Below are 10,719 nucleotides of genomic sequence, written 5' to 3'. Positions count from 1 at the left end.
ACGCGTCGTCACTGGAGCTTAACCACCGGCAGAGAGCGCGCATCACCGACGTGCTGGTTAGAAGGAAGGGAGGGAAAAGCACTCGCCCTGGTACTGGCGTCCTGGTGGGGGAGGAACAGAAAATAAACACACAAACAAGACAATCTAAGGGCGCAAAAAAGTACAATGACCAGAATGACGCAGGTGCGGCTCCCGTAGGGCAGCGCTGAGTGTGGGTCAGTCCAGTGGCGCTTTGTCATTGAGCAAAGGGAGGGGACAGGGACAGCCTCTTCCTAATCTCCTCCCGTCTGAAATCAGACGCTTTTGTGTGTGTGTGTGAGAGAGAGAGAGAGAACTGGAAATTCACTCCAAAATTAGGTGATGTAAAAAGACAGAGAGAGAGAAACCGAAATAGAGGGACGGACCTGCCCACAGATGCCAGGCGTCCGTCAGAAGAAAGGAGAGCGTCTTTATTCCTGCAGTTGTGCTTCTCGGCTACACAGCAGCGACAAAAACCTTCCCCAGCCTCGTGTTGTGAAAAAGGGTGATACGCATCCTGGGGCAGCAAAACCATCTTCTCCATCCTATTTTGGTCCTTGGAGAGAAATGTAGTTTTGCATTTAAATTGTGCTTTGGGGTGAGGCCAGCAGAGCAAACCACTATTCGTGTGAGAGCTTCTTTCCCTGTTATAAAACATGAGGCTGAAACCCGCACTGTCTCCGAAAGACAGCAGAAAATCCTAACGGAGCTTCAGATCTAGGCCGGGGAGAAGGAAAGTAGTTCAGGAAGGGCTCGGGGTGACGTCTGCTATGGATGCAGCGAGTCCTGGAAGCGGGGCCCGCCCTGCGGAGCTGGGGACGGCTGGACCGGCTTCTCTGACTCACCGGAGACCCCTCGGACGGGCAAGAGGCCGTCAGCTGCTCGTCTGTGGTTGAGTTCAAGGAAGAGGGGATGCTACACGAGCCCCGCAGCTCTGCGGAAAAGAAAAAAACTTGTAAGTGATGCTATTAGTAAACCGTCTTGACTTCTAGCCAGAGAAGACAAACGAAGAATTTAACAAAGGAAAGTCAACTGACCAGAAAGTTTACAGACCAGTTAATCCCCCACGGCTAACGTTAGGTGCCAGACACGGTTGTGAGCGTTTAATATGAGTTACCTCACTTAATCCCTACCCCGAACTTCATCGAGTAGCTGTTATTGCCCTCGTTCTACAGCAGAGGAAACAGGAGGAAGCTCAGAGAGGTTAAGTAACTTGCCTGGGGCCACACAGCTGAGGACAAGGGCGAACCCACACACATCAATACTGCCCACGTGATGTTCCCTCACTCCTTCCTCACCACTGAACACGAGGAATCAGAATATTGAGATGACGAGAAAGCGGCAGACACACGTCCAGGCCAGGAGGAACAGAAAGAGGCCGTAAACCGCGACTCGATCCTCCCGCCAGCTGCCAACGTGGCACCAAAACGGATCCCTCTCTGAAAGTCCTGGCGCCACTGCAAACACCTACCGCGCGCGAGCAGGTCTGCCGTGGAGGGGCTGGCGGCGCAGTGGCCAGCGTTGACTCTGCCCCGGTTAGCCGGGTGGCCTCGGGCTTGAGACTTAGACTCCAAAGCACCCCCAGCCCTGTCCCCACTCCCATCTGTCCCTCATCTCTGAAATGGGAATCTTCCCCGGACCTGCTCCCTGGGTCAGCCGTGAGGACTCTGTGAGTTGTTGCGCGTCAAAGGCTCAGAACAGCATGTGCCCAATCAGCTGTGGCCCTTGTTAGCTTGTTTATTATTTACATTATGCCACTGTGAGCGAGTATGATTGTGCTCCTAACCTCTCACGTCCCCAAACCCCTGCCCATAGATGTCACATTCAGGGCCTCTTTTCTCCGAGTTCTTGCCTTCCGGTTACACTATATTTCAGCAATCACACAGTACCGTTAACTGAGCACTTACTTCGTGCTTGGCATTGTTATCAACACTTGCACGTGTTAGCCGTCATCCTCACGTGCCCTGTGAGGTCCCATTTTGCAGATGAGAAAACTGAGGCAGAGAGACCAGGAATTGCTCATCCCAGACCACACAGCTAGAGCGTGGAGAGGGGCATTCAGACCCAGGTATCCGGCACCGTTTCCACCCAGCTCACCACGGTTTGGCCACATGGCTTCAGCCTCGAGGCCTATGTGAGGTCAGGAGCAGGAACAAGGAGGTTCTTCCTGCTCCTTTTGAAGGCAGGGCCCGCTCCTGGGCCTGCTTTGTTCCTGCAGGAGCAGCTGCCTGTTCAGTCCCCGCCCCTCCCTCACCTGTGCAGGGGCCACCGCAGGCCAGTGGCGGGCTGACCCCTTAGCGCCATATGGTGGCCCAGCTCCTCAGGACACATGAAAGAAACGGTCCCAGCGTGCAGGAACCCCTTTTCCACCCTGTTTTCCAAAGGAAAACAGATAGGAAGGTGCATAATTAAATCAACACACCCCAAGCAGCCCAGAGAAGGATGAGAAGCACAGCGTTTATGGCAAGGAATGAAGTCTGGACTCCTATAATGGGCGTGCGTTTCCACTAACGGGTCCATGAACCTGTCTGGAATATAAACACACACCAAAATAAAACGCACACACACACACACACACACACACACACACTTTCTCTCTCTCTGTTTCATTTTTGCTGGAATTCTGTCATTTTCTTTTTTCATACATAATTCTCCAAAAAACAGCCCAGGACAGAATTACAGGTTTAAGTGCATTTTCCAGGGTCCAAGTCTGCCCCGGGTTAAGGGTCAATTTGCCTAGCTGGCATACTAAGTCTTCCTATATTTTAAACAGATAACCTCCCTGACATTTGAAAGGATTTAGATAGAAGGCCGGCTTTGTCCTTTTAAAAAAACACATCTATATATTATTATGTTTGTTGTTGTTGCAGCTGGTGTTGAGATGAAAAAGGACTCCTGTATCTTTAAATGAGGAGGCACGGAAGGAGGCTCTTGGCCAGCGAAAAGGCTAACGCTCCCTGCGAGGGAAGGAGTTTAATCTAATTTAGTTGGAGGGTGTCTGTCTGCCGTGTTGTTTTTTGGAGTGTGGGAATAGCGGAGGGAGGCTGCCCCCTTGAATGGTCCCTCCTGCGCCAGAAGCAGTGGGGAGCCCTCCACGCCAGTGATCCAAAGCCAGGCCTTGAAAGAGGATTAAAGAAACGCTCTGATTTGCAATTCACACTAATGCACCCCGTGGAACCTTTGGTGATATTTCAAACCACATTTCAAGGGAAGTGTACTTAAAATAGCTGCCCCAATTGTCTTGGAGCAACGCTGGACACCCCAAGGCACGCATTTTAGGACGGGGGTGCTTTTTTGGTCTGTTTCTCCCCTTCCTTTTTCCCCCCACTCTAACATCTTCCAACCAGTGTTTTTAGGTGTAATTAAAACTTTTGTGCCTGTTGAATTTGTTGCAACTTGCATCGGCTTTCTGGTGGTACGAACTGTTTTCTTTGCTGAGAATCTCTTCGCATGACTAAAGGTGTTTTCCGTGGAGAAAAAATGTCGGGGGCCGAGGGAGCAGGCCTACTTGGTCAGAAAACAGACTTCTCCTTGCATGGTTTATATCTGATAAGTTTCTGCAGACACTTAATACCAACATGAGGTCAGAGAAAATAAGGCTTACCCATGTCAGACTCCTGCACGCCAAGCAATTATTAGTAAACAGAGCAGTTTTCATTCTTAACTTGAAGGCAGAATTGGAAAAGTCCCTGACTAAACATAAATACTGATGACATCAGCCAGTCAGAGAAGAAACACAGGAATCCTTTCACTGGATGTTCAAACTTGTATGTGCCAAGAGACCGTTTCAGTGGGAGCCACTGAACCACCTTCTGTCTTAAAATTCGCCAGCACGGTTGTATTTCTTTATGAACTTTGCTCGTACTCCACGAGTTTGCTCTTGCAATGAGCTTGTAACGTGCTAAGCTATGGTTTAATTTCTTTTTATTGCGGAAAGTCTTGGCACTTTTTTTTTAATCTTAAAGAGATTATTTGGGTTTTCTCTAATCCCATGTCAGAAAACCTCGCACAATGCTTGCAATTTCCTTTTACTATTACATAACAAGGAAAGATACAACTTTGATTTTTAGCAATATCCGTGTCCAACTACTTTATACTTTTGACTTGGTGAGTTCAAATAGAATGAAACTGGGCCTCTCTTTCAATTCCCTTCCACTCCAAAAATATTTAGTTCCTGTTGAAAACACCGCCTAACTCCTGAAATATTCCCTTTCAAAAACCTCATACTTTCCCCGGTGAACATCTGCAAGAACTTGAAGGTAGATAATGTCTCCAATATATACATATATATATATATATATATATATTTTTTTTTTTTTTTAGGTTGTTGGGGTAAAAAAAATATTCCTTGTCTCTCCCTGTTATGTGAAATCATGTTTAATTATAAAGTTTCATTAAAAACCTTTGCTCAAAATTTTAGAGGCCTAATAAGATTTCCATTAATTTAAACATATCACTATTCCCACGACAGCTCCAACGCTTTCTTTTTCCTCTTTCATCCATGGTTAAATATGTAAATAAAATGTCTAAAGTCATTCTTCAAAGAAGACAAAAGAAAAAAGAGCTGAGGGAAAGACAGCCATAAAATTCCTCCCAATTCTCCATAACATTTGCCAGAGGGGGGCCGGGTGCCAGCCGGGGCTGAGCAGCGGGGGACCGCCGCTCCTAGCATCAGACATCTCCAATCCCACACACAGGAAGAAAAAAATAAAATAAAATATCTTTTCAGTTGGAGCCATCAAAAGACCCTTTTCATTTATTAGTTACAAAGTTATCTTCCAGTTGCTGATTTCTCAGAACCCTCATTTTTCTATAATAATGTCTATTTGTTGGTTTCCATCTCAGCTGGACAGAGCAAAGCAGACTTCTGCAGACATTTTTATAAAAAAAAAGAGAGAGAGAGAAGAAAGCAATCTGAAGTGGTTATGGCTAAAATAATGGGTCTGAACACGGCTGAATTAAAATAGCACATAAAAGATCAATTAGGAAGCGCTTTCTCCAAGAGCTCACTCCCAGCGCCTGGCGTTTGGCGCTCTTACCCCTCGCTAAATATTCCCAATAGTTTCTAAAGGAGAAAAACAAAAAAGGAAAAGAAGGGAAATGGTTCTTGCAAGAAAGATTCTAGAAAAGCCAAGTGATGTCTGCTGAATATTAATTTAAATGTTTTGAAAATAAGTCACTAGATTATTTTTTTTTTAAAAAAAAAAAACCTATCATCATAAAAATGGCAGTTTTTTAAAAAACATGCAATTTTTCACCGGGGGAATAATGACGCGGTTGAAGGCGGTTGTTCTGACTGCACTAGCTCCCTCCTTCCTTCCCACTTTTTCCGTCACCCCAACTTCCCCCAACACCTCCCAGTGGGCGCCCGGGACAGGGCCCGCGGGATGGGGGCTGGGCGCACGAACCCGCCTGTTAATTCTGGGATCTGGACAAGTCTGAGCCTCGGCTCCCGCGTTTAAGCGTCTGATGGACCGAGGAGGGAACGCGTGTGAGAGATGACCCAGGTTTCTTACAGAGGGACAATTGCACGACTTGCTTTAATTAGAAGCCAGTACTCTCGGAGGACGTGCTCCGCTTCTGCCAGGCCTTGCAGAAGGCTCGTCCCGGGAGGGGAGGTGCCTGGCGGTCCCCTTCCCCTTCCTGGGCGCTCCCTAGAGAGCTGGCACCGAGCGCAGCGTCCCCCGCTGCGGGGACCCTCCCGCTGTCCCGGGCCCGGGGCACAGCGGCCAGCCCGAGCAGGCCCCGCACGGATTTCCCGGAATGTGGGCACCTGGGGGCGGCCGGGCGGGGAAAGGAGGCCGGCGTCCGAGGCCCGCTCCTCTGACCTCTCCTCCCCAAGGGGGGAGGGCCCCCAAGTCCCCCCGGGAGGCAGCGGGGGATGGAGTACGTGATCCTGGGAGTTTCGGGAGAACTTAAAAGGATCCTGACCTGCAGGGCATCTAAGAGGAGCGGGCCGGACACCCCCCAGGGGCGCTGCTTGTGCAAGAGCTAATTCGGCTGCGAGGGGAGGCACCAGCATATCCCTGGGAACGGCGAGGCTGCGGGTGGGCGCCCCGTGCGCGCGCCCCGTGCCGGGGGAGGAACGGGAACGCGGAGGGGGCGTCGAGTCCCAGGGGACCCGACCGCGGACTGGCCCACATCCGAGGGCAGCGAGCTCAGAGGCTGAGGCCGGGACGCTCTTCCCCACTTGCTGTGAAAACGCGGTGGCGCGCGCCCCCTCCTCCCGGCGCGAGCTGGGGGTCCCCGCGTGCCGCCCCGCCGCACCCCCGGCTCCGCAGCGGCTCACGGGGCTGCAGCCCAGGAGGGCGCCGGCCTGCAAACCGCTCCCCAGATGACACAAATACCCGACGAGCGAATGACTTCCTACAATAAATAAACGCAGCCGCCCAGAAGGAACCACCAGCCCCGGCCGGCGCGAGGCTCCTGGACGCCGCGGCTCGGAGGGGCGGGGGTCACCGCGCTGCGGCCCAGCTCCGCGTCCCGCGGGGACCGGGCTGCCCAAAGTCCCGGGAAGCTCCCTGCCCTCCCCTCCCCCTTCTCGGAGGAGACCTCGGCAGAGCCGCCCCCAAAGCCGCGCTCCCGGCGCCCCTCCCCCTGCCCTGAGCGCGTCCCTTTGAAATTTCAAAGGAAACCCCCTCCCGGAGCCCCGGGCCGGGAACTCCGCAGCCCCGGGAAGGCGCAGGCAGGTTTACAAGCCCAGGGGCCACTTTATGGCCAAGGTCATAAAACGCAAATGCCACCTCTCTTTGAAAGCGCCCTCCGCCCCGGACCCGCCGTAAGAACAGGAGAAGATGCGCCCCCAGCCCCCGCCACCGACCACCCCACCCGCTTCTCCCGCGGGTCCCCGAACTTCCCGTAACCTCGGCGTCCTTGGGGTGCGGGGACCACCCCGGGGGACCCCCGGGACAGGGGGCGCAGGCGGAGAAGGCGGCGAGAGGCAAAGTTGGAGGCCGGGCAGAGAGGACGAAGAGAGGCGGGCGGGACACCCCGGAGGGCCGCGAGCGCAGAGCCCCGCACGCCGGGCGGGCCAGGCCGGGGGGACGCGGCGCCCCCCGCGGGCAGGGCGGCGGGCAGGGGGCTCGGCCCCGCGGGGCGCGGGAGCGCGCGGCGGGCGGCGGGGCGGAGGCGGCCCGGGCAGCTCGGCTTTCTCATGCAAAGCAGCGGCGGAGGCGGGGCGGGCGGCCCGGGGGCGGGGCCTGTCACCGCTCGCCTTTTTTCCCCAGTTGCCTTTTTGCGAGTCTTCTCATCCCGGGACGCAACCCTCGGAACAGCTGCCGGCGGGGCCCGGCGACGCGGCGCAGGGAGGGAGGAGCCGCGGGGCCACCGAGCGCCCGCGCCACCTGGGCGCTCCAAGAAGAGGCCGAAGTTTGCCGCGGCAGGGAGTCGAAGCCCGCGCCGGGCCGCCGCGCCGAGAGCTCCGGGGGCTTCTCTCGCTTCCCGGTATTGTTTGCAAACTTTGCGCGGCTCCCCGGCGACCCGCAACTCGGCGGAGGCCGGCGCGGACTGCAGAGCCGGGGGCGCTGTGCGCAGCGCTCGGGCCAGGCTGGGCGGGCATGGGCGGGGGCCCGAGCGGGGGCGGACAGCCGGGGCCAGCAGCCCGTGCCCGGGAGCGGCGGCTCTGAGGGGCGCGGACCTCCCCGCGAGGGCACTGCACACGCCACCATGCCGCGCCCGGGCCCCCGCCTGTGGCTGGTCCTGCAGGTGATGGGCTCGTGCGCCGCCATCAGCTCCATGGACATGGAGCGTCCGGGCGACAGCAAGTGCCAGCCCATCGAGATCCCGATGTGCAAGGACATTGGCTACAACATGACCCGCATGCCCAACCTGATGGGCCACGAGAACCAGCGCGAGGCGGCCATCCAGCTGCACGAGTTCGCGCCGCTGGTGGAGTACGGCTGCCACGGCCACCTCCGCTTCTTCCTGTGCTCGCTGTACGCGCCCATGTGCACCGAGCAAGTCTCCACCCCCATCCCCGCCTGCCGGGTCATGTGCGAGCAGGCCCGGCTCAAGTGCTCGCCCATTATGGAGCAGTTCAACTTCAAGTGGCCTGACTCCCTGGACTGCAGCAAACTCCCCAATAAGAACGACCCCAACTACCTGTGCATGGAGGCGCCCAACAACGGCTCGGACGAGCCCACGCGGGGCTCGGGCATGTTCCCGCCGCTCTTCAGGCCGCAGCGGCCGCACGGCGCGCAGGAGCACCAGCTGAAGGACGGCGGGCCCGGGCGCAGCGGCTGCGACAACCCGGGCAAGTTCCACCACGTGGAGAAGAGCGCGTCGTGCGCGCCGCTCTGCACGCCCGGCGTGGACGTGTACTGGAGCCGCGACGACAAGCGCTTCGCCGTGGTCTGGCTGGCCATCTGGTCCGTGCTGTGCTGCTTCTCCAGTGCCTTCACCGTGCTCACCTTCCTCATCGACCCAGCCCGCTTCAGGTACCCGGAGCGCCCCATCATCTTCCTCTCCATGTGCTACTGCGTCTACTCGGCGGGCTACATCATCCGCCTCTTCGCGGGCGCCGAGAGCATCGCCTGCGACCGGGACAGCGGGCAGCTCTACGTCATCCAGGAGGGGTTGGAGAGCACGGGCTGCACCCTGGTCTTCCTGGTCCTCTACTACTTCGGGATGGCCAGCTCGCTGTGGTGGGTGGTCCTCACGCTCACCTGGTTCCTGGCCGCTGGCAAGAAGTGGGGCCACGAGGCCATCGAAGCCAACAGCAGCTACTTCCACCTGGCCGCCTGGGCCATCCCGGCGGTGAAGACCATCCTCATCCTCGTGCTGCGCCGGGTGGCTGGCGACGAGCTCACGGGCGTGTGCTACGTGGGCAGCATGGACGTGAACGCGCTCACGGGCTTCGTGCTGGTGCCGCTGGCCTGCTACCTCACCATCGGCACCTCCTTCCTGCTGTCGGGCTTCGTGGCGCTTTTCCACATCCGCAGGGTGATGAAGACGGGCGGGGAGAACACGGACAAGCTGGAGCGGCTCATGGTGAGGATCGGGGTCTTCTCGGTGCTCTACACGGTGCCGGCCACCTGTGTGATCGCCTGCTACTTCTACGAGCGCCTCAACATGGACTACTGGAAAATCCTGGCGGCGCAGCACAAGTGCAGAATGAACAACCAGACCAAGAGCCTGGACTGCCTGCTGGCCGCCTCCATCCCCGCCGTGGAGATCTTCCTGGTGAAGATCTTCATGCTGCTGGTCGTGGGCATCACCAGCGGGGTGTGGATCTGGACCGGCAAGACCCTGCAGTCCTGGCAGAGCGTGTGCAGCCGCCGGCTGAGGAAGGGCCGGAGGAAACCGGCCAGCGTGCTCACCAGCAGTGGGATTTACAAAAAAGCCCAGCACCCCCCAAAGCCTCACCTGGGGAAGTATGAGATCCCCGCCCAGCCTCCCACCTGCGTGTGACCAGCCCGGAGGGGAGGACCGGGGGCAGCCGGGACCGAAACGTGGTGCTTTTTTCATGGTTGGTTGGTTGGTTTTTTAAAAAAAATAAAAGGAAAAGAAAAAGAAAATAAATAAAAAGCGTTTACCCTGAAATTCAGGATGCTGGATACACCGAAAGTAAAAACGTACGGGAAGGATTTTGTTTTGTTTTGCTGTTTTTCCGTGAAGGGAAGCTCGGGTTCAGTAGCCCCTTGTGTAACCGATTGGTGGTAAAGTAGTTGATTCAGCCCTGGAGAGAAAACTTTTGTTCAGAACCTCCCGTAAATATACATCTCTGTCTGTTTGAGTTGGCTTTGCTACTTCCATTTACAAACAAGGGGACAGATAGCTTCTTTGCAAATTAAAGAGCCTCCAGGGGGTTAGCAAACGAGCCATCCCCGGGGGGGCCCTCAGGAAGGCGGCTGAGTGTTGCAGGGGAAAGAGAGGGGGTCGTGGGGTGCATCACACTCTGGCGGATTCGGAGTCACTTAACGTAGACTCCGGCCTCTCTTGTCTTCACAAATGCTCTTTTTCCAAGACAGAAACCCCCACCCAACCTAACATTTGTGAATTCAAATGACGTGCAATACATTTTTCCCCCTCTTTCCATGAAAATAAAAAGAGAAACAAGTATTTTGCTGTACATAAAGACAACAAAAGAAATCTCCTAACAAAAGAACTAAGAGGCCCCCGGGGCCTCAGAAACCCTTTAGTGTTACATTTTGTGGCTTTTTAATGGAAACCAAGCCAATGTTATACCCGTTTGGACTGATTTGTGGAGGGAGGGGGAGAGGAGAAGGATCTTTCAAAAGTACCCAAAGGGCTTATTGACTCTTTCTATTGTGAAACAAATGATTTCCATGAACACATCCAGAAGCACTAGGTGGGTCTCATGTACTCTTACGACGCCAGGGAAGAGTGGTTTCTGCTCGTGTATATGTGTAATATATGATATTTTTCATGCTCCACTATTTTATTAAAAATAAAATATGTTCTTTAGTTTGCTGCTAGCCCGTGTGTGTTTCGAGGTTGCCTTCCCTAGGTGTGGGGAGAACAGAGAAAACTTCCGCTTTTTAGGCAAATGCTTAGGGTGTGTCTCCGGCTGGAGAGAGCTGGCTGCATCTACGTGAAATCGCAGCTGGGTGGATTCTAAGGTTGGCGGTATAATTCCACCGTGAGTCTCAGAAGAATTACATGCAGACAGGGTGTGAAGTTGGAGATACTTTCTGTGACTGTTGGTCGGTAGACGTGAGGGCTTAGCTGCAGGCACTTGGT

The 10,719-nt window shown here is 55.1% G+C and overlaps 1 protein-coding gene across 1 annotated transcript; it reads left to right on the top strand.

Annotated features, from left to right (window-relative positions):
- The first annotated feature begins 7,261 nt into the window (after nt 1-7,261).
- Nucleotides 7,262-10,454, top strand: FZD10 (frizzled class receptor 10). Its single transcript, XM_012657653.1, has one exon. The coding sequence runs from the start codon at nt 7,684-7,686 to the stop codon at nt 9,424-9,426; it is 1,743 nt and encodes a 580-aa protein (XP_012513107.1). The 5' UTR covers nt 7,262-7,683; the 3' UTR covers nt 9,427-10,454.
- The last annotated feature ends 265 nt before the right edge of the window (nt 10,455-10,719 follow it).

Source organism: Propithecus coquereli, unplaced genomic scaffold, assembly GCF_000956105.1.
Source record: "Propithecus coquereli isolate 6110/MARCELLA unplaced genomic scaffold, Pcoq_1.0 Scaffold556, whole genome shotgun sequence".
In the NCBI taxonomy this organism is placed as follows: domain Eukaryota; kingdom Metazoa; phylum Chordata; class Mammalia; order Primates; family Indriidae; genus Propithecus; species Propithecus coquereli.
Note: the sequence above shows the minus strand (reverse complement) of the source record. Positions and strands in the feature narration are given on the sequence as shown.

Bases quoted from the DNA above. Each gene is read 5' to 3' on its own strand.
- FZD10 (XM_012657653.1), top strand. From the start codon at position 7,684: ATGCCGCGCCCGGGCCCCCGCCTGTGGCTGGTCCTGCAGGTGATGGGC.